The sequence below is a fragment of the Diabrotica undecimpunctata genome, chromosome 8 (genome assembly GCF_040954645.1).
Source record: "Diabrotica undecimpunctata isolate CICGRU chromosome 8, icDiaUnde3, whole genome shotgun sequence".
NCBI lineage: Eukaryota > Metazoa > Arthropoda > Insecta > Coleoptera > Chrysomelidae > Diabrotica > Diabrotica undecimpunctata.
The window spans coordinates 98,694,941-98,720,538 of NC_092810.1; the positions used below are offsets into that span (position 1 = coordinate 98,694,941).

General features: G+C 32.9%; 1 protein-coding gene across 1 annotated transcript in view; it reads left to right on the forward strand.

Moving 5' to 3' along the window:
- Positions 1–25,598, forward strand: part of LOC140449018 (uncharacterized) — a 610,571-nt gene that overhangs the window by 567,422 nt on the left and 17,551 nt on the right. Inside the window, exons 12-14 of the mRNA XM_072542160.1 lie at positions 7,717–7,781; positions 20,994–21,172; positions 23,849–24,023. Of these exons, the coding sequence (XP_072398261.1) occupies positions 7,717–7,781; positions 20,994–21,172; positions 23,849–24,023 (419 nt within the window). The remainder of the gene's footprint in view (positions 1–7,716; positions 7,782–20,993; positions 21,173–23,848; positions 24,024–25,598) is intronic.

The window sequence follows — 25,598 nt, forward strand, 5'->3', positions numbered from 1 at the left end:
GAGTGATGGCGTAATTTTGAGGTGCCGTGATGAGGGTTAAATTGCGACTTTTTTTTTATGTCATCTACCCATCTCATCTAGGGTATTGTGCCGTTCCAACGCTAATTTTTTTGTCTAGATTTGTGACCTGCGAAGCTCCATTTGAGTTTGGCAATTTTTGTTGTGATCCTTTTTTTTTTAGCTTACCCAGTTGTTCCTCTTTTTATGTGACAGCCGTATGCCTAACATTGCTATTTTTATTGCCCTATCTGTTGTAACTACTTTATTTATATTTGCCTTGGTTATTGTCCACGTTTGATATCCATATGTCATGATAGGAAGGATGCACTGTTTGAACACTTTGGTCTTCAAGTATTGACTTGTTTGTGGTTTTTAAGTATCCAATTGAGTTTTCTAAACCCTGCTCATGTCAGTCTTGCTCTTCTAGTTATTTTTGCACTTTGGTTTTCTTTATCAAGATTCAGAATTTGGCCTAGGTAGATATATTAATAGACTTGTTCGATCTCAGTACCATTTATAAGTTATACGTCTATAGTCGTCTGTGATTTTCATTGTTTTTGTTTTTGTCATATTCATTTTTAGGCCGACGTACTGGGAGCTGTTTGCGAGTTCCTTCATTATAATTTATAGTTGCTCGAATGTGTTCGCCATAAGCACGATATCGTCAGCGAATCTGAGTTGGTTTAACTCATTGCCAATAGTTAATGCCATATGTTGACCAATTTGTAGTGTTAAAGACTTTTATAGGGCTACATTAAAAGTCTTTGGCGATATTACGTCGTTTTGTTTAACTCCTCCTTTAGTGGGAATGAGATTTATATTTCCGTTTACTTGTTAATTTGCCTTCTATGTCAATGTTCTCATTGTCAGCAGGTGGTCTTAGCCATCTGTCTGAACCAGCCTATTCAACTGGTTGGTAACTATCAATTTTGTAAGTCTACTGATTGTTAATAACTCTCATAAACTGTTTTATACTTCACTGAGCAACGATAAAGGTCTATAAATCTTTAGATCACATTTATTCCCTTTTTTGTGTGAGAGCATTACTAGACTCTCACTCCAGTTTTAAAAGAATCTTTCTTTTATGCAGATACCTATTAAATAGTTCTGTTAGTACGGTAATTCAATGAAACAGTACGATTTCAAATAAACAAAAAAATTGAAAAAATATCTTTTTATTATCCACTAGGAAACTAAGTTCCTGTAGCTCTGTATACCATGTATCACAAAAATTTTTATTTCAAATCCTTAGTAAAAGGTATATAATAAAATACCCAAACGTTCCAACGTATTTGTGATATATCCCGTTGGGGTATTTTATTATATACCTTTTACTAAGGATTTGAAATAAAATCTTTTTATTAAATTTAATAAAAAAACCGTATACTACATCGATGTAAATTAATGTGTAAGTAAAGAAATGTTTAGTTTTTAAAGATGATATTGGAAAGGTGGCCTCTATTTTGTCACACACATTCTTGCAGCCGTAGTACAAAGATCTTTACGACATTGAGCAATATTTCTTAAGGTATTGCTTCCACTTCTTCGCGTATTCGTTCTTTCATAGCGTCGATAGTTCTTGGGGGGTTACTTTAAAACACTTTCGACTTTAGATATCCACAACGATAATAATTTCATTGATACTCGTGATGTGTGACATGTTGCACGATCCTGTTGAAAGGTCGTGTGTTTATTTCTGTAATTTTTTATTGCGGAAAGAAAAAAAATTATTGTGCAATACATGTGCATGTAGCGATCAGAGTTTACTGTTACTGTGTGCCCATCCTCTCCTTAAAAAATAAGGTCCGATGATCCCTAACGACGAAATTGCACGGATTGTCGCGGATTATTGTCAGACCAATAGTGAAAAGTTGTTGTTGACTCCACCGACTCATCCGTTTTTAATACCCCTTAACAATATAAACCAAAAAAGAAACACAAAACCTCTTCCAAAACCCCCCGCGAAGATGTCATTCACTCCCTAGAATCCATCAAAGACAAAATCGAAAATAGATCACCTCCTTTTGTACTAAATTTCAATGAAATATGTGAAATGGATGTTATGGAAAATGTTTTAAACTTTCATAACCCTGAATTAACTTCTAAAGATTACTCTAATGAAACAGAGGAACTAATTCAGAATTTTGTTTATTATTACATACAAAATTCTAGGTTAAGAAATAATCACCCGACTAAAGAAAAAAATAATCCCTAACCCTTCTTCAGCTGACGAAACTGACGAATCATCACTAGTTGAAGCATAATCAAGGGATGACTAATTCTCCCTAAACTATATAGGGAAAATATCAGCACAGAAACAAATTCTCTTAAATTTGCCATCCCAGTATTGGTTCTACAAAACTAACTAAAAGTAGTACTCCCCTTATAGAACGAATAAAATCTTCTAACTTTGATATGGATAAGCTAAATCGATCTCCACAAGTCAGTGTAAATTTTCTTTCATGGACAATCTCACAGACGAGACCACAGCCATTATGGAAGCCTTAATTTTCTTTAAAACGCGTAGTGAGAATAAATGTGTCATCATCACTGACTCATTAAATGCTCTATTAGGTGTAAAACAAATATACCCTACAAATCCAATATTTCGGGCTATAAAAAAATGAGATAAATTTAATTCAATCAACTCGAAAACAAGTTGCATTTATCTGGGTACCGTCGAAAGTAGGAATAGCTCGAAATGAGAAAGTGGACAACCTAGCAAACACAAGTCGAATAAACTCACAATACACAACCAAATCAAAAAATTACCCATACTCCGATCTCAAAAACCTAATTAAAGACCACTGTATGAACATATTGCAAGACTACCGGAAAGATTCAGAAACCAAACTAAATGAGATTTATCCCCTTGTGAAGTCCATCTTGAATAATCCATCCAATAGAAGGTACCAAGTAATAACTAATTGACTAAGAATTGGACACACTGCACTGACCTATAAATTCTTAATCAACAAAGAATCTTCTCCAACCTGCAGAAACTGTTCTCTCCAATTGACAGTGAAGCATATTCTGATTGACTGCCAGTACCACGAAGAAACAAGAAGAAAATATGGAATCTCAGATGACATCAAAACCACTTTAACCATAAACATTGACCATGTAATAAATTATTTAAAAGATTTACGTTTATACAGGGTGGTCCTTAAGTAATTGTACAAAAAGAAACCGTAGATTCTACACTTTAAAATATGACGATTTAACCCTAATCGCTTTAATAAAATGTTGGTATTAAGAAAGATACAGGGTGTTAACGTGCAAAATTAAAATTTTATTTTTGGCTATAACTTTCATGTTTGTAAACATTTATGTACAAAAATTTACAACTGGGTACTTTTAACTATGAGAAATTACAATTTGATGCACACTTTGATGTAACTGATAGAGGGCGCCACTTATGCTACATATGGGGTATAAATTTGCATTTAACTTTTTTGCTCTTTAAGTTACCTATATTTGGAATAAAAAATATTAAAGATACATTATTTAAAAAAAAAGTGTACTTCTTAATAACTTCAAAACTCAACAGTTTTCGAGATAATCGCATTTTAAAAATCAGCCGCATAATTCTGATCTAAGGCAATTACTCCAGGCAACGAAGAAAAAATAGACAAAAACATTAATACTTCTGAATTTTGGTATAAAATATCTTTAACTAAAGTTAATAGTTAACCAAATATTAAATAAAATAACTATATCAGCAGGATAATTAATAATAGGATTTGACAAAATAACAAAATAATAGGATTTTACATCAAACATTTTACGTTTTATGGTAAATTAAAGTCATAATCAAAACATTTTGTTTACAAACCAAATTAATAAATAGTTAAACTAAATAAAATAACTTTTTGTCAAAGTAAGTGTTCGATATGTTTACCATTTTCTTTAATTCATTTGTCAATACATTTCACAAAAGTTCGTCGAATATTAAATAGCATCATTGGTTCTAAAGAAACTGCTGCAGTATTTATTTCCTCCCATACTTGGTTGCGAATGTTTATGGGATTCTTAAAGACACGTTGTTTTAATGCGCCCCATACACCAAAATCAAACAGATTAAATTCGGGGCTACGTGGTGGCTATAATGTATAATGGATGAATATATTATTTTGGATACATATCTAAATTGCCTGTGTGTTTACTATATTTATAACAATATCGGTCATTAGGAAAACGATGATGTTTTTGTAAAAATGCTGAGTCTTTCAGCTTAGATTTAAAGCAAAAGTATTTTGAAATAGGACACATATATGTTATTCAATACCTGTGCCCTAGTTTCTATTTGTCCTTATAAAAATAGGTAAACAATTTACGTAATAAACAATAAGTTTTTTTTTCGGATTTTTTATGAATTAAATAATTATATCAATATCTCACTACATTGCCAAGGAATATGACTACCACGACCAATCCAACGTTCAGAAAAGTTGTATTTAAGTATGTTCTAACTGCCCTCTGTCTAGAATATGGTGCTGTACCATCTTGCATAATCGACATATTTTGGGTTTTTAGCATTTTAAAATAGAGAAAAAGAAACACAACGCCATTATAAAAACTTAAGAAGCGATAGCAAAGGAAAATTGTAAACATGATGACGGCCAACGTCTGAATACGGACACGGCACCTAAAGAAGAAGATGAAATATCTTTTCTCCAATAAGAAATTTGGCACCCATAACAAAGTATTTTGTGATATTACATTATCATCTTTGAGTTGTTTTAATAAGAACAAACTATGAATTATGCTTATCTACAGGTATTCAGTGCTTTACCGCACAAATATCAAACTAAGAATTATTGTGCAGCTGACTTAGAAAATGCATGTTACTAACAAGTATATCTTTTCTTTGTAAAAATAATGTATCTTTAATATTTTTTAACACAAATAGAGCTAACTTAAAGAGCAAAAAAGTTAAGCGCAAATCATTGATCCTACTCAAAAGCATCCAACTGTAAATTTTTGTCCAAAAACATTTACAAACCTAAAAGTTATAACGAAAAATAAAATTTTAAATTTCCACTTTAACATCCTGTATCTTTCTTGTTATCAACATTCTATTAAAGTAAGTTGGCTTAAATCGTAATATTTTAAAGTGCAGAACCTACGGTTTCTGTTTGTACAATTACTTAAGGACCACCCTGTATACATCTATTTAATATAAATAAAATAAACTCTTGTGTACGTTACTCCACTAATAACCCTGCGTGGTTGATGTGGATTATATGTTTTTTTTTTCTAAATAAAAAAAAAGTACCGTTAAAAAATTGTATGACTTAGAGACTACAGAAAACATCACATTTTTAGTCAGTAAAACAATCATTGCAGATTTCTGTCATGTGGTTTTCGCATGCAAACGCTCCGCAGTTCACAAAAGACTTTCTAGAAGATTGGTTCAAATTTCGAGGACAAACATGGCAACGCTCGACATAATTCTGAGGTCGCATAGGGGGTTGAGGGGGATTATTTTCTATGCCCAGCAGAGGTTCAGCTCGCTTCCTCATTTCTCTTGACAACCGAGGAATTGTTGTCTAACTTCAATTTGTGGTCGGATTAATTTCCAAGCACACTTTTTAAGAAAGTTACTACGGTTTATTTTCTGTTTGGGATCATTAGCCTTTTACACGCAGAGTACGTTTATGCCATAAATATTGAATAAATTGTAAAATACAACCATTGGCCAACGGTGTGTATTTCTTGCGAAGTTATAATTCTGAATTAATTTACCATATCCACGCCGATTTTGGTGTTATAGTCAGTGATCATTACTGGCTTTCTATCATATTCAGTATCTTCATCTATAGTATCATTATTGCACATGGAGGATATCGACACCACCAACTTACTTTTCTTTGGGACATATGACACCATAGTACAATCAGCTTAGAAACCAAAAAGAGACGACATAACTTCTCGATTTTTCTGGGGCAGAAACTCTTGCGGAAGCTCTAGTCTGTTTTTTCTTACAGTACCAAAATATGTAAGTTTTTTCTTCAGTAAACTGTTGACCAATGATAAACTGCTAAACAAATTGTCTGCGGTAATATTACAACTGGTATCTGCGATGGACTCTACCAACCAAAGAGTTATTTCGTTACTGGTCTTTACAAATCTGTATGGACCATCTGGCTGAGTTCCAGTTTCCAATTGAAAGTGTAAAACGTTTTTGCATCTACCAGAGCAAATGTTTTATTGCCATATTTGGCTGGTTTCATTGGGATGTACTGCTTAAACGCACAACATCCCCTAAATGCTAATAGTTGTTCATCTACTGTAAGATGCTCACTAGGAATAAAGTCATTTTAGAAATTCACCAAAAATATTTCCAGAAGTTCTCTAATGGGTGCAAACTTATCAATTTCTCTTCGATCTGTACTAGTCTCCACATCTTCGAACCGTAGACATATTATGAGAAATCTAAACCTTTTCTCGCTCATTGCCAGGTAGCATGACTCAACTCCGGATCCTTGAGAATTATCTCCTGGAACTCCTAAGAATACCAATCAAGAGCAATATCCCAATACATGCACGAATTTCAGTTTCATTAGTTGGTCTACAATTTTGATTTCTTTGGTAATTGCTCCGTATTTTTTCAATAAAAATATTTGTCGACAGTTATTCCTGTTATAACTGTTTTATCCAAAAATAACTTCAGGCAATCAATTTCAGTTTCAACACTGCGTGCGTTTCCTTTTGTACCAGGCATAAGTTTGATTAGATTCTGAGAACGGATACGAACTTCTAAATTGGATCTATTCTATCTTCATTTAGTCACCCCGTCTTTTCCTATGTAAAAATTTAAAGAAAGTGCTTTATCAGAGTCGTCTGACTTTCCTTCATCTTTAGCCAATTCCTCTTGATCCGATGTTTCTAATTTAGAGTCTGTTTCGGGATCACTTCTTTCAGCAAAATTCACATTCACATCGAGATCATCTTCGGACTCCTTATCACAGTCTTCTTCTTCCCCACTTGATATCTGCTTAAACCATCGAGACCAAACTTTTGGGTCGTTGCTTCGTTCCACTCGTCTTCTTTTATTATCAGACATAGTATTATCTAAAATATATCACAGTAACTACAAGTGTACCAAATGGTTATAAATAAAAGTTACCTTGAATTTTGAAAACAATAGAATCAAATATCTGCAATGTAGCCAGATGTTGTAACGTCAGTGGACACGTGGTCTACAATCGTAGACCAGTACTGTTCTATGCTTGACAAAATACTCAACAGCTACTGAGATGTACGCGCATGTAAGAGAAAATGACAGAGATATACAAGTGTTTGAAAAGAGTTAATCTACGATTGTAGACCACGTGCCTAACGGATAGTTAATCATATTCACTTGGTATTTAATTTTTTTCTTCTTTAGTTTTGATACTTGATTGTTAGAAGTGAGACAGTGATCTTCTTGATCTTTTTAATAGATCCAACTACAACGTTTTTATAATTAATACCAATCGATTTCAGAAATATTTCAATGTAATTTGTTTTTAACAAATTAAAGCACGAATTCTACCGTGTTATAATGGTTTTACAGTAAATAACGTTTTATTTATTTAATGTTAAACTTAATGTCTTCTTTGAAGATAACTTTTGAAAAAATTAATTAACTATTTGTTGAAAAATATTGTAAAGAAAATTAGAATGTTTACAATCAGCTATGGATATGTCTAATATATTTTTATATTTCAGAATCCTGTGTTGTACAAAGGCCCCAGTTTCCCAATCATTTTGTACGAGAAGGCTCATTTAAACGGGTAAGTTAAGTATTTTAAATACCATAATTCTCATTTTACCATATTTTGATGTCCGGGTTAATATTTAAATTTGCAATATACTGTTATTACGGGTATGCCATACGTCCAACTAAATCTATGTTTTGATTAATAATAAAGATGACTTGTACGTAACATCTTTATAATGTTTTTCTCTGACAATCTTCTTCTCTCTTGAACCACCAATAAATAATTGCTAACATGTTTGCTGAGGGATTAAACGAGGTAGGTGTTGTCGTCGTAGCAAGAGTGGACCTATGAAATTATCCACTCTACTGTACGTTCTACTTAGGGGCTTCAGATGTAATATATGAAATACCCCTAAGCATTTATCCCTTATTCTAGTTAGGACGTTGAATTGTTTCTTTTTGAAAGATAAAATAAAACTCAATCGTAAGAGACGAAGACAGAGCCTCAGAGTCTGAGGTAGGTGGAGCAAAGCCCCGCTAGTCGGCTCCCTAGAGTTTAGGGCTCTAGGAGAAACCAAGATAGACTGTCCTTTGGTTTGGAAATCAACTAATGTTTATACATAATATTTTACAAGATTCCAAACCAAAAGACCAATGAAAAAATGGGAAAAGGAAGGAAGGCGGGGCGATGCGCGTCACCAAGTGCTCATTGGTCACTCTGACCGAGCACTTGGTGACAGTATGATTGTTACTGTTTATTTGTTTATACAGTTGTCCCTTGATAATCCGACAAGTATAAGACTAAAAAAATGTCGGATTATCAAAAGTGTCCGGATTACCGAAAGTGATTATATAATTTGGCATTGTTTTGCTAGAAGTAGCCTACAATATTCTTAAATTTTATAAGTAAAATGTTACCCAGATTAATATACAAATAAAACACCGATTTTGACTAACTAAAACATGTTTACTAACAGAATTTTCAAGATATTGAAAGATGGGGAAGGCAGCCTCAAGAGGATGTGGTACAATCATGTAAGTCAAATGGATGAGAATAGACTCCCAAAAATTGCACTAGAAAACAACCCGCCCGGTTCAAGACCTAACGAAAGACCACCTAAAAGATGGAGGGATAGTTGGCAATCTACCTCCCAGGAAATTAACCAGAGGCAGCTTTACAATTAAACAGATCGAAAGATCTTTAAGAAGTAAAAGACTAAAAAAAATATGGAAGCTAATAAATTTAATGTACGTACAGTGTGTAAAATAACTTTCAAACATTATACGTACTAATAACTAACTAACTAACTAACGTATGTAAATACATATGTGCTGTCTTTTGCTTTTTCTCGTTTAGACAGTCGTCATTGCTTGTTCTTGTATCTCCTTTAAGATCAAAATCATTTCAAAGTCATATGCTCTCTCCTCGCACCAATGCATCAAATTGTTTGCAGCCAATATCACATCATCACAGTTGACGGTGAAATATTTTTCCTGTTGTGCTTTCTGGGTCACATATTCATTGGATTTTGTTATTTTTTTAATTATTTCTTCGTCTGTTAAGCCAGCATCGAGATTGTCATCTAAAATTTACTCTTGTAAAGCTTCTGTTGATTCTGATGAATTAGTCATATCGTTGCAAATTTAAAGGCCAGCATCTAGTATAATTTGCACAGGTTGGTCATTGGATTGGATTATTAACTTTTATTAAAAGGAGTGGGCCAAATATTCCTCCACAATTTAAGCAGTGTAGTAGGCTTGACTTGCTGCCAGGCAAACTCAGAATTGATAATCACATCTTTACATGGTTGACTTACAATATCCACAAGGAATTGTTACTTGTAGTATGCCTTGACAGTTTTAAAAACGTTTTGATCTATGGTCTGAATCAATACAGTAATATTTTTTATTTCGGTAAGTACATTGCCTCGATATATCCATCGGCAGTTTCGATTTTTAATTCGTCCTTATCGGGATGTCCTGGAACACTGTCTCACAAGAGGAGTTTTTCACTGGGAGATTCTTTTTTCTTAGCTCATCTTTAACTTGTGGGACAAAGGTGTTCTTGTGCCAATCCAAAAAAACTTATTTTGTCATCCAGGCACAGCTTTGCCACACTTACGTAATTGGTTGCTTGTCAATTTTTACATTTTTGCAGGTACGAGGTTTTTGGACTAACCCACGATTAACAATTTTAATTTGTGAGATTCTGATGTATTCGCGCATACCATGAGAATGAGACTTTCTTTCTGAAGTTTTCTACCCACAATTTTTATTCGTCTGAATTGACAAATATATTTATTGGAAGTTGCTGATAATTTAGACCGGTTTCATCAGCGCTATAAAAATATTAGATCTAATTCGGTGATCTTTTTGCTCAAATTCTGAATAAATTCAGATATCTTAGACTTATCTGCACTCAATTTCTCTCCACCCATCTGCAAGAATTCTATTCCGTACCATTTTTTGAAGTTTTCGAACCAACTTTGACTAGCACGAAAATCAGTTTTCTTTGATACTTTCTGTTAAAAAAACTGAGCTTTTTTTTAAATGTTACCTGAAACAGGAGCTTATCTGCTTCGCTGTTGCTTAAACCAGATGTGCAGATCTTATTTAACATCAGGAAATTTACTTATTTTAAGGGTGTTTCTGTCCTTAGGATCATTATCTGCAGATTTCATAAATTTTTCTAGTTTGTGTTTGTTTTTCATAATGCCGTATACTGTAGCTCGTCCACCATACTCGCATCTCTTAATAATATACCATTTATCTTTTAGAGTCAGCGTTTTGTGCTTTCGTTTTAAACTTGTGCTCGCCATTGAACGGAACTTTCTAAACGAATTATATAAAAGTTTGGTACTATGTACTACTGTATCTAAAAACCCTATCGAATCGAACTGCTCACGGAAAACACAAGAAATGAAGCATCCGGTAATTATGGGATTCATGTAGCGATACATTTCAATGCAAGCAGACACGGCAACGACCTTGACGGGAAGTGCGTGGTACTTCCAAGTGTGGTAGAATTGCAAAACGTCGGAGTATCAAGGGTGTTCTGTATATGTATTTTGGTAGTGAGTTTTCTTTGTTATTTACAAAAAATACAAATTGACGACCTCTTTCTTATTCATTTTTTTTAAATTATTTATGATTTTTCTTTGTATTGCTTATCCCATACTTCTGATTAACTCTAGTAGCTATTATCGCCCTAATTTATCTTCATTTTAATTTTTTTGTTTATGTATTAGTCAGAATGATTTAAAGAACCACGCCCACATCTCTCCCGATACTGAGCAATGTGGCCTCGTTTATTTTGTGTGTTTGAAATACTCTTCATCGTTTACTGTGTTACAAATCTGCTCTAAGTTCCTCTTAAACGCAGATTTTTGTTGGTATGATGCCGTGATCAAAATCGCTTGTCACTTCAAGCCTTGTTTCTAAGAAAACAATTTATTTTACACAGAAAGTGCAAATAAACATTTTAATAATTTTTTTCTACGGCGTAAAGATTCTTGGTAAATATATTTTTTTCGTTTTCCCTCGCGACTAGGGAGTTTTTAGGGGACAGCCGCGAGTAGGAATGGTAAACTTTTTGTCCATTTTTTAGAGTCCCAAATTTGACATTCTCAGCCCAATTCAGCTTGCTTGTATGATTTTAGAGGCATTTTCGTCTCTGACGACTGGAGTGGAAGGAAATATTTTAAAACGTAAATCAGAGTCGGATTTTATTACCGAAGCCTTCTGTTACAAACCGGTTGTACTGTATCTAGCTGGCTTATTGTACATTGGACTATAGGTTACTCACACCTATATGAGGCTTTGTTGTCAGACGGAGTATTTTCGCTTTGTGTTATCTTTTCATTTAATCAGGTTAATTTAATTTATAAACATACATTCGTTCCCTCTCTAATTAAAAAATAATTATATAAGCGTAATTTTCTCTTCTTGACCAGTCAACTAGTAAGTTAAATATTAAATCTAACACGAATCTTGAATAACCATATTATACCCCATAATCAGCACACTAATATCTTCCCCATCTGATCGTTCCACGCTGTATGATATTACGAAACAGAGATACAATTTCCAGCAAAAATAATAACTGGAATAGGTTCCCAGAGGAGAGGCGTACACGCGTATCCCTTACAATGGCAGCGGGTACCTAATTCGAATTTCGACACCGACTCAAATTCCCAAAGGATTAAATTAGCTCGAAGTAATTACCTTAAATTTCACTATATCGTGGTTTAACTGAGCTGATAATTACGATTTTGAGGATATATACAATAATTCATTTTTGCTGTTTTTGACCCTCATCTCATATCAAGTTGATTATTAAAAGTAAATTTGTTTTTTCATGTTTCTATGTTTCTGTACTTTAAATGGAGCGAGAAAATTATGATATATGGTTATACATTTACTGTGTTAGATACAAAACTACTGCAGAAATGCTAAAACTATAGGAATTTAATTCAAGTCAGGAATAAAATTGATACTATCAGTAATCAGATACTAAAGGCAAAAATTTACCAGAAAATTGAATAGAAGCTACAAATCCCAAAGTAAAAGAAAGTAATAAAAAGTAAACTACTATTATTGAAGAATATTGTTGTCAAAATAAGAAAATTCTTGGAATAAAACAAAGACTTAATTAGAGAACCAGTATCCAGAACGGAAAATTAAAGAAAAGCTAAGAAAAAAGAACACATATTTTAATCATATGATTCAAAAGAAATTCATATTTGGCAAATATCGTTTACATTATTCCGTAGTTATAAATAGATATTTACACAATAAACAGATAATGGACGAGAAGTTTGACTTCATCTGGTATAGTAAGCTGCCACGGTAGTACTTTGGAAGACAGATAACTACTAAACCAAAAGGGAAGAGATAAAAATAATTGAAAATTTATTATACGAATCAACAAAATTTTTGATATAATTATTATGGAAACGGCTCGAAGAGAAGAGAATTGAAATCACTATAAATTAAATCGAAGAAGAAAGGACTTCGAGAAAGATTTAGAAATATTATATATATATATATATATATATATATATATATATATATATATATATATATATATATATATACTAGTATACACTGATCGAATGCTATATATATATATATATATATATATATATATATATATATATATATATATATATATATATATATATATATATATATATATATATTGTTATGATATGTAAAATCGAGAAAAATATTGGTTTGTTTAAAAATATTTCAAAGTTCAAAAACATTAAAATAATTCAGATAAGTAGGATAATATCCAACAAACATTTCGAAGAAGGAAAGTTATTAAATTCTTGGATTACCTGTACTAAACAAAATGTAAGCTTTGCATAAATTATTTCTTTGTTATACTTCAGTGACCCGCATAATTTTAAGTGAAATCCAAAGACAATTGAACGGGGTTTTCCAAAATACATTAATGCAGTGATTAGAGACAAATAGAAGAGATTTTAGAAAGAGGTTTTTGTTAGTTTTAAGAATTAAAGAAAATATTATTTGTAAATAAGTTTTAGGAAATTTTATAATTATAGGTAAAAATTTGTTTGTTATCGAAATGAAAAAATGGGGGAATTGTGACGAGTTTTGATTGGTGGAGATTGAAAAAGGTGGGATAAGTATGTAGGAAAAAGTTTAGCGAGATTGAGGAGAGAGAAAAGATAAGGAGTTGGTTTTCCAAGTCTGTAAGACGAACAGTAATTGTTCTCTGGCGATTCCCGAGAAGTAGCAAGCAGTAGTGTTGAATGTTAGTGAGTTTTTGTGGAGTTAGTGTATCTGACAGAAGCTGAAGCAACAAAATATTGTAAGTCATATTTTTCTACTTATATTCCAAGAGTCACTGTTCAGGCCAACGAGAGATTCAGTTTATCGTAAAGAGAAGATATTCCAAGAGTCATTTTTCACTCGGGCCAACGAGAGATTCAGTTTATCGAGAGGAGAAAGGCTATCATAATTTGAATGATTTGTGCTTTTGAAGGAGATCATTAAGGACGATATACTTGCAACAATCTGTTGTAAGATTGCTGATTACATAGGGAGCGTTTGAGAGGAGATAATATAGTCTACAAGGAACAAGGATTTGGACCACTCATCATCAGAGAGAGATATTTTTGTTTTCTGCAGTTTTTTCTTTTATTGATAACACAATTTTTACACTTAATTTAGAAAGGATATAAATATTTTGATTAGGAGAGTTAGAATAGTTTGGGATTTTGAGATTTCAATTAATATTGTTTGTACCATTAATTTTGATTGTTCACGTACGTAGAACACAATTTTGAGAATCATTATATGAGATTTGTGTATTGAAAACTTTTGAGTGTGAATTATTTCATTATTTTTATTTCAATATATAGTGTTAGATCATATGTTTTTTTATTATTCCGGTATTCTTTGGACCTTACCTTTCACATGTAATAGCATAGATATTGAAGCACGAATTTAACCCTGAGATAAAATAATTAAAAATTGTGATAGAGTCATAATCATATCATTTAAATAATTTTAATTAATCAAAAAAATGAATTAGCTAATTATTGCTTGGCGCACCAAGACTTTAAATATCACAATAATATATATATATATATATATATATATATATATATATATATATATATATATATATATATAAATATATATATATATATATATATATATATATATATATATATACTAGTATACACTGATCGAATGCTATATATATATATATATATATATATATATATATATATATATATATATATATATATATATATATATATATATATATATAAAGCATTCGATCAGTGTATACTACCAATCATAACATACGGCTGCGAAACTTGGACACTAAGGAAAGAGATATCGAAATATCGAAACTCAAAGTTACTCAAATCTCAATAGAGCTATTTATGTTAGGTATAACAAAGATGGATCAAAAACAAATAAAATATATCAGACAAAAAGCCAAGGTTACTAATATAATCCATAGAACTAAATATTAAAAATGGCGGTGGGCGGGACATTTAGCGAGAAGAACTGACAATAGGTGGTACACCTATAGAAAATAGAAAAGGATAATGTTATTGAATAATAACATTGAGAAGCACTCAATAAGAAAGGAATCCCCGGTGAATATGTAAAGATTGTGAGAGACATGTATGAGGGGGTTACAACTAGTGTTAGAACAAATGTGGGAGAGACTGATAAATTCTATGTGAAATTAGAATTTATTCTAAACTCGGTGGTTATACCTTATTTATTGTCATTAGTTTTGGATCAGATCACAACGAAACTACAGGATAACATTCCATGGTGCTTAATGTATGCTGATGGTGTAGTGTCAGAAGAAAATAGTAAAAGAGAACAAAAACTAGAACAGTAAAAACAAGCTCTTGGGGAAAAGTTCTTAACTTTTTCTTCTTTTTCTTCTTCTTTATATATAGACATGACTCTGTCTGTTTTTCAATGTGCCTCCAGTAAGTTGTCATTCCATCGTTTTCGTGGTCTTCCTGCTGATCGATCCTATTGGGGAACCGTCTCTTGCCGTCTTTACTACTCTATTTATTGTCATTTGGCTTATATGATCGTTCCATTCTACTCTTCTATTTCTTACCCAGTTCTTGATGTTCTCCACCCTTGCATATACGTCGTATATATGTACATCTAGCTCTGTCCCATAGTGTCTTACCATAAAGTTTTCATCACTGCTGTTTCTAACATCCTTTTTGTCCTCTCTGTGTCAGGTCGTGTTTCTGCCGCGTATGTCATTATTCGTCTGATGACTGTTTTGTAAATTCTGCCTTTTGTTTCTTTCCCGATATTTTTATTTTTCCATATTGATTCATTTAGGCAGCCTGCGGCTCTGTTCGCTCTATTCACTTAATCTTCCACTTCAGTTTCGAGCTTTCCGTAGCTAGATAATGTGATGCCTAGATATTTAAACTCTGTCACTTGTTCTATTACCTGACCTTCCAGCTCCAATTTACATATTAGTAAATTTGTTATTGTAATCATGCATTTTATCTTTTTTGGGGAAATAACCATGTTAAATTTTCTGGCGGATATATTAAATTTGTGCAGCATACGTTGTAAATATTCTTCACTTTGAGAGACTAGTATTGCGTCGTCTGTATAGCAGATTATTTTAAGTTGTTTTCCTCCCATTTGGTATCCTTTTTTAGTTCTTACTTTTTTTATTATTTCATCCATAATCAGGTTAAACAATAGAGGACTCAGGGAATCTCCCTGTCTTATCTCATTGCTAGCTTCAATAGGGTCGGTTAGTTCTTCTTCTACTTTTACTTTTATTGTGTTATTTTGGAAGATATTTTCGATCACTTTAATTATTCCTATCTCTCTTGCGTACAGTAAGTGGATAACGTCTTTTACTTTGACCCTATCAAATGCCTTCGTAAGGTCCACGTAACATAGATATGCCGGTTTCTTGTATTCTAATAATTTCTCTTGCACTTGCCTCATTATAAATATAGCGTCGGTGTATGATCTTTCCGACCTAAAACCTTGTTGTTCTTCTGCTAGTGTTATAATTTCATTCAGTTGATTTGTTATCACTTTGGTTGTTAATGTTAGTATTGTGTTGAATAAATTAATTTGTTTGTAATTTTCCAGGTTCAATCTGTCTAACTTTTTGAAGATAGGTATTAGCAGATCTGGTCATCCGTACTTTAGGAGTTCGTTTGGTAGTCTGTCCTCTCCTGGTGATTTTCTATTTTAAAATTTCCCTAATGTTTCGTTTACCTCTTTCTCCTCAATATTAATTTCTTCATTTGTCGTCACCTCTGGTGTTCGTGGTTCATTATCGTCATCTTAAGCAAATGGGGATCGAAAGTAGTCAACCCATGTTTTCTTCTGAATGTGTTTTGTTTTTATAAGTTCGTCCATTTTTTTTCTTTGTCCTCAGATCATTCTCCATATTTCTTTTTGTGTTCCGTAGAAATCGTGTTCAATCTGTTCTGAGAAACTCTGTCAGTGTTTCTTTTTGATTTGTCTAACTAAAGTATTCATTTATAGTGGTTGTATGCCTTTTGTGTTTGTTGTATTCTGTATTGTAAAAAGGCTTTCTTCTTTTCTTCACATTTTGTCGTTACTTTCTCTCTAAACCATGGTGTTTCTTTTTTCATATTTTAGTGTTCGTTACTTTCCTCTCTCCAAGTGATTCTGTTGCTGCGTTAATTATGTTATTTTTAAATTTTTATCAGTTTTCCTTGATGTTATCGTTTTCTAATATTTCATTCCCAGCGATCTTCTCTGATATTCTTTTCCTGTATATATTATAGGAATATAAGGAATAGTCCTTTGACTTTGATTTTTGTTTGTGTTGGCGCCGCTTTCTTGGGTAGAAAGTATTTCAGGATGATTCTTATTTTACATAATAATAGCCTATGGTCGCTACCTATAGCTGCTGAGTTAAGGCATCTTACGTCGATTATTTTCGATGGATGTATATCTCTGTTGGTTATAACATAATCTATCATATATCTTTGTCCTAGGGTGTTATTAAATCTATATTTGTTTTGGTCTTTGTGGTCAAAAAATGTATTGTTTATTCTTAGTTCGTTATTCGTGCAAAAGTTTATCATCAGTTCTTCATTTTCGTTTTTAACATTCTCGTTATGTCTTTGTTTGATGCCGGGTATTACTTAATTGACAATTCGAGCGTTAAAATCTCCCAATATTATCATCTTCTCTCTGACTTGATCCACTACTTGTTCTTCTTCTTCTTCTTCTTCTTAGCCGTTAACCTGATGCAGGTATCGTGATATCATGAAGCTATTAGCTAAATTTCCCAATGTTCCTCCACGTTTTTCTATCTTCTGCCATTCTAGCACATTCTGACAATGAAGCGCCAATGGTAGCAACATTATGGTCCGTGTATCGTGTGGAAGATCTACCTCTATTTCTTTTGCCTTCTACTTTTCCCTGGATGGTAGGTTTTTCAAGACCATTTCTTCGAAGCACATGTCCAAAATAGCTTATTATTTGTTCTGATATATGTGTTCTTAGTCTTTTCTTTATGTTTAGCTGGTCCAGTATGAATTCATTTGTTCTTCGGGCCACCCATGGTATTCTCAGCATTCGTCTCCAGCAGTACATCTCAAATACATCTATGTTCTTTTTGTCTTTCTCAGTAAGGGTTCAGCATTCTGATGAACAAGTAAAAACTGGAAAAACTAGAATTCTTACTAGTCTCATTTTTGTATCGGTAGTTATTTCATGGCTTTTCCAAATTTTTGTTAATTTTGCCATAGCGCTTTTTCTTCATGCGGAACTTCATGCTGAATTCAGCTGATGAAAATTGATGATCGCTATTACAATCTTTTCCTGGATAAGTCTTAACATCCTTAACAGCGCTCCTCCAACGGGTTTTTACCAGTATAAAATCTATCTGATTTCTGTATCTATTTCCTGGTGATATCCAAGTGTATAGTCGTCTTGGGTGATGTTGAAAGCCTGTATTAGTAACAAACAGGTTGTTGTCTATACAAAAGTGTAGCAAGCGTTCTCCTCTGTCATTTCTTTGGCCAAGTCCATATAATCCGACGGTCTATCGCAAGTAATGATCTTCTGTAGTTACACCAATTTTAGCGTTGAAATCGCCTACGACTGCTGTGATTTCTCTATTTGGAAGCTTCCTAAGCGTCTGCTCCAACGTACTACAAAATGTTTTGATCTCTTTATCGTGAGCTTCGCTTGTTGGGGCATATGTTTGTACTACATTAAGATTAACTGGACTGGCATTCATTCTGACAACAATTATCCGATCGCTGACAATTATGTATTCTTTAACGGAGGTTTTAATGGTATTATTTACTATCACTGCCACGCCATTCCGAGATTCGTTATCATTGCCGGAGAAATAAATATCATTGCCATTTTTTGACGTATAATGTCCTTTATCCTTCCAGTGGGTTTCAGATAGACCTACAATGGCATAATTGTGTATCTCGTTTTCCACTACATCCAATTTTCCGGGTTCCAGCAATCCTCGAACATTCCACGTACCAATTTTAAGGGTGCTCCATATTTTTATGTTTATTCCAGATTCAGAGTTTCCATGGCGTGTCTGGTTTCTCACAACATCATGGCCGGTAGCCCATTTCACACCATCAGCCCCGAACGCTGATTGGCGCCAATTGCTAGTTGGATCGCTCGGCATACTGTTATGTTTAGAGGTCATCTTTCATGATAGTTCTTGTGGCAAAATAACGCAGTGGGGCCCCACTTCCTTCTGCGTGGTAGAAAATAGTTTAGAGTAGGGAAAGAGAATAATGACCCGTTCGCCCTCGAAAACCTAATAGCCAATCGGGGTCGGAAAAACAAGAGTTGGCCAAAAGAGGCCGATAGGAAAGATAAAAGACATTTTACTTAAGACTAGTTGAGGAGGAGTAAAATGTGAAGGTTCTCATGCAGCGCCAGATGCGCTTCATGAGAGTATGAGTATTAGTACACCTTGTGTTCCCGCTCATACATCGGGGTACTGACTACAGGCAGTATAGCTCGTCCAGCATGCGATAGCAAGAAGAAGAGAGTGTACACCATCTCATAATGTAGAAACCAATACACTCCATCTCCATGGCCTGACTAATACTACTTGTTCTAATTGGTCATAAAACGCTTTCCTTGTTGTTTGAGGCTGGTTATTTTCTGGACCGTATACTTCAATGATGTTCAGGTCTTCCTTCTCCATTCTTATCTTTGCTGTTACCATTATTTCTGGTATGTATTGACACTCTTTGATGTGATTTTGGTAAATTGTGGATGTGATTTTTTCTTTATTTTTTCAAGTTAGTTTTTTATATAAAAGTTGAGATAAGATTGTTAAAAACATTTATTTTGCTTTAATAAGTGGATTATAGCTTGTTATCTTATCACCTAAAAAATCTGTGCCCTTTATACATGTATGTGGATTTTTTGTCCATCATGTCCATCAATCCCTTTCTAGCCAGATAATGTTCTTTAAAATACAGGCATGCTTATATCATTAATTTGTTTTTTTTTGTGTTTTAACCATGTTTTAGCACGTGTAAGCTTAGTAAATGCAAACGTTTATTAAGAAACAGATTGACTTCCGTGGGGCATGGTAGATAGCTGAGTTAGCTGTCACGTTTTGAAAACCATTTTTTCGCCCCGGATATTGTATAGTTTATAATACGTAGGATAAAGTATAATATTTTTTTTTACATTTTTATCGTTCTTGTACTAAATAATCAATTAATCTTGTTAGTTTGCCTGTTACTAAACTTATTAACACAAAATACAGTTCGTGTCCGGTAGGCAATTGAAGTATAAAATTACAGTAGACGCATTGCAATTTTCCCTGTGCCAATACAGATCCTTCAAACATTTTGGATATTAACTCAACCCTATCTCTGGTTATTAAATTAATTAGATACGGTTTTTTGTTGTTAATGATAAAAATAATACCTATCTACATTACAATACAATTACAATAATACATTTTTGAACGTTATTTTTTTTATTTATATTTAGTACAATTCCGTTATCTGTGATGGCAACAACGAATTGATTCACGAACCATTGTGTCCAGTCTGAACACAGGTTTACATTGGGAAAAAAAAGTGTACCAGCTTTATATGACGGGAAGTGTATTACAAGGTACAAGGTACATAATACAGATGATCGGTATTAAAAAGTAATGGGGGAATAGATGGAGCTGCAAGCAGTAGAATAAAGTAGAATAAAGATTGGATGGATGAAGTGGCAGGAAACGAGCGATGGGCTGTGTTACAAAAACATTCCACTGTTGGATCACTAATAAGAGAAACAACGAATTACTAAAGCGGAAATGAAAACACATGTATAAAGGAAAAGAGAATAAAAATAAATGGTGACATATAATATACTATATTAAGTTTATTTGAAGTTTTGATTTCAACTTCAAAAATTGTTCTCAAAATTTAAAACATTAATTTTTTTTTCTTTGTTTTGATCTTTTCCACGCAATAGCCTGTGTTTCTATTATACATAACACAAGATTATATTATAATTACGTTACATATTTTTTCATATGGTTCTGAAACTATTTTATTGTGCAATTTTTCTATTAAATACTTTATTTATACAGAACAAACCACCATTTTAATCAAATACTTTTTTAATTTTAAATAGCCATTTGATCGACGAGGTGGAAATCTAAACGTTAAATGTAAAGTATTGTTAATTAAAATTGTGGTTTAGTCCCATTAACTATAGTCGTATTTTCTATTTGTAATTACATTTTTTACAGATTTACCACGAAGAAGAATTCGAATGTTCGGACGTATGCGAATGTGAAATAGGTGAGAAGTTAACTTGCAGAACTATTTGCATAGACCGGATGCCTTGCAAGACTGAATTTGCGTACTACAATCATGCAGCTCCCGCATTCCAAGCGTTCCGGGGAAGGTGTCTGTGTTATTCCGGACGGTTTGTATTTTTAACTTCCTTCAATATAACGTAATTTAACTTAAAATTTAATTTTAGGCGCAAAACTTGTGAACTGAACTTAAATATATATATACATATATATATACATATATATATATATATATATATATATATATATATATATATATAAATATATATATGTATATATATATATATATATATATATATATATATATATATATATATATATATATATATAGAAAGACTAATCTGTGCAAATTGTAAAGTTTTAAATATTGGGGAAATCTGCAATAAAACTCTCAATGTATATCAATTATACGGTCTTTCGTTTTTGTGAATATATATTCACAGGGCTGAAAGACCTGAATATGTTCAGAATATGTAGCAAGAATATGTTCATATGTTCTGTGTAAAATGTTAGTAGTTGTACTATATCCTGAATATAGAGCTCATATCTTTAGTAATGTATCAAAAAGATGTGCAAAAAGGCATATCTCTCTTTGCTGAAAAAAAAAACCACATAACACTGTACTTAAAGTTTTCGGGTCATATATTCGAGGTCTTCATAGTCTTGGGCCATCACTATCTGGCCGTCTGCAAAACTTAATGTGTAAAATATTGCGTTGTTTAGAGGAATTCTCATGTTTCTGCATTTTTTTTTCCACGTCTTTATTGCTTGCTCCGAGTATCTTAAACAAAGTAGGGGAAATGAAGCATCCTTGTTTGAGTCCTTTACTGACAGTGAAACCTTTGGATACCTTCTGACCTTTCTTTAATTTTATTTGTTCGTTCTTGTAGAGATCTTGAACAGCCTTGATTAAGGTTACACTAATATTTGTTTTCTCGACAGCTTCCCAGAGTTCTGGTTGTGGCACACTATCATAACCTTTTTTCAGGTCCACATAAAGATTTATTGGTTGATTTTGTGGTACCTTTTTTCGATTAGCTGGGTCAACAGTTGGTCAATAGTTGATCTACCTGCTTTAAAGCCGGTCTGTTCGCCGGCCTCTATATCACAGAATTTATCTTCTATTCTCTTTTTGATGAGTTTCCCGTAAACTCTCATGGTGCCAAGGACTGCGATTCCTCGATAATTGTCACATATATCTTTACTTCCCTTCTCATGTATTGTCGTGATAAACGATCACCCCCATTCCTCCGGTATACTCTCTCCGTTAATACATTTTTGGTAAAGAATGGCTAGCTGCTTATATAATTTGTTTGTATCGTACTTGAGTAGCTCAGGTGGGATATTGGCAAAGCCTAGTGATTTTCTATTCTTTAATGCTTGGCATACTCGTGCTATTTCTTTGTCGTCAATCCTAATTGGAAAAGCTATTGTATGTACTTGCACATCTGATTGTGTTTGAGGTGTTTGCAAAAGTTCTGTCCTTTCTTTCGCTAGTAGATTTGCGAAGTATTCGTTCCATTTATCTAGGCTGATCGGTAAGGTGATGTCTTTAGTCTTATCTTATCGAAGAGATCAAAGTATTTTCCAGCTTTCGGTGCTTCTGCTACCCTCCAATTAAGTATTTATTCTGGAGCAGTTTCTTTCCCAGCTCGTACGTTTATTTAGGCTGTACGATATTCGTTTTTACTTTAATCAGAATTTATATTTAAGAGTTTGTGATATTTATCTCTTTTAATCTTTATTTTTTCTTCGTATTCTTCATCCCATTAAATGGCTTTCTTCGTTCGGTTTTTTCATATTTACCCAAGGCTTCTTCTTTTGCACTTTTAAGGCATTGTTTTATGTAATTGTAATGGTGCTCAACACTATCAAAGTTTTCTTGTAAGAGCTTTTCATCAAGTCGTTTTTGTACAGTGACTTTGTGCTTTCATGGTTGAAGCTATCCAAGTTGTATTTAGTTTCTATTGTTTTGCTCTTGTTCCTCATTGTGTTCTTTTTTTTAGCTAGTCTTATGGGCATTATTTTAGCCTCTACTAGGTAGTGAAAGCTTCTACATATGCTTCCTCTAAAGGCTCTTACGTCTTGTATATTCAGTTGCGTATTTTGTTGGGCGATCACATAGTCTATAATAGATTTCAAATTTCTTGATTGTTAGACTCAAGTGAATTTATGTATTTGTCGGTGCTGGAAAAAGCAGTTAAGTATTCTCAGACTGTTTTGTTTACATATGTTGATAAGCCTATCTCCATTTTCATTATTTATTTTTTTTTTACTTTTTGTTTACTCTAACCTATAGGACCCTATTTTTTGTTTACTTTAACTGCAGATTATTTGTGTTATACAAAAGGGATACGTAGGGGGACGGCACTTGGAGTGTAAGAAGAAAAACGCTGATGTTAATATCGATTATAATACATATTTTTTAAATTTTTTGACTCATATTCCCTATATCTGTATCCTACAGTTTTACTTTTAAATAAGGATTTCTCAAAATTTATAAATTTATATACGAAACGTTAGCTAATAGGGATGAAGTATCAATACTGTTTATAAATTGTTAAATATTTGTAGCTCAGCTGCTGTGCTCTTGATAAAAAAACATCATTCATGTTTTTTCTCCTTCAAAGCATTGAAACTACAAAAAATTTTTTTGCGCAACATCAAATCATATTTTAAAAGTTAATATTACTAACCAAAGAGAACCAAATCTAAGTATTGAAGTAGGCAGAAATGTCACCCCGACCTAAAATAACAATTCTCTATCTATATAACGTGTATTGTAGATTCATCTGCATGAAGCCCATGCCAAACGATTACACGTTGCCCCAGGGTGTGTTTCTCTTTTTGGGCTACAGCGAAGTGGATGAAAGGGAACTCAACAAGAATCACACTGTCATCGTTGTTCAAGATATAGTAAGAGTGTTGCAGAATATTATTGAAGAGGAAGCGGTGAATGGGGTAAGTTGGTTTATAATTTATGTTAATACCTTTATGGAATTTCTAGTTAATAAGGAGACAAAATTTTCTGGTTAAAATTTTAAACTTTACTATTTTAAATTTACTAAATTTAAAACTGGTATGTGCAAACTCTTAGATATTTATGTATAGATAATAGATTTATATATAAGTAGTAGAGATCATACAATTTTTTTAGCACATATATACCTAAGGTTACAATTTACATGACATATTCTGTTAAGGATAAGTTTAGCAGATGAACAACAGGGTTTTAGTAGTGGAAGATAGTGTACAGATGCAATATTCGTTATAAAGCAAATTATAGAGAAATCACTAGAGTATAATAGACCAGCATTTTTGTGTTTGATTGACTTAAAGAAAGTGTTTTACAGAGTAAGACTTAAAGATGTAATCCATCTTCTGTATAATAGAGTAGTTCCCCTAAATATTATAAAAACTATAAAAAACTTCTACCAAAACAACAAAATGAAAGTCAAAATAAAGAGAAAATTTACAGAATCTATAGAAATAGGCAGCTAAATAAGACATGCATTGAGCCCCATGCTCTTCAATTTGATTATGGGTAAAAATCATCGAAAGCATTAACAAAGGAAGAGGATACATAATGGAGAACAAAGAAATGAAAATACTCTGTTAGGCAGATGCCATATTGATAGCCCAAGATGAATATAGTCTGCAAAGACTGGTCCACAGATATAACATAAGAGCAAAGGAATTTAATATGATAATCTCATCTCAGAAAACTTAAACAATAGCAGCAAAATAGTCAGCAAAGAACCAACCAGATGTAAAATAGAAATTGATGGCATCAGTATTGAACAAGTAATGGAAATAAAATACCTGGGAATTACACTGTCTAGCTATGGAGATCTGAAAGATAAAGAGAAAAAGAGAAGTGAAGACATTATATGAAAATGTAACCTACAGTGTATGAATGAATGGACACAAAATGGAAAAAAAGAATGGAATAACCACATAAGCAGAATGGAGGAAATCCGTGTCGTCAAAATAGCAAGAGATAAGTCACCAATCGGTAGAAGAAATATGGAGTGACCAACCTTCCATCAAGATATTAATCGGTTAATGAACAATTTGCTTATAAAGAGGAAGAAGAAGAAGAAGATATTTCGTTAAGATTTTTTTGTGGGTGGTGGGATATTAAAGGAGTATACAAAACGGTAATAAGTGCTTTTATGCATACAAAGACTTAATGAAAAGTAAGTTACTGAATCGTGAGTCTAAGCTGAGAATCTACAAAACAGTAATTAGACCAGTGGTCACATATGGATGTGAAACGTGGACCCTCTCAACCACTGATGAAAATCAACTGAGAATATTTGAGTGCAAAATACTAAGGAAGATATTTGGACCAACCCAATGCAGCGATGGTTCGTGGAGAATTAAAATGAATCACGAGCTGGATGAACTAATGCAGAGCGCAGATATTGTCAGATTTGTAAAGTCACAAAGACTAAACTGGCTTGGTCACCTAGAAAGAATGCCAGATAATCGAGCTGTAAAAGTAGTCCAGAGATGGAAGTCCCAAGGAAACAG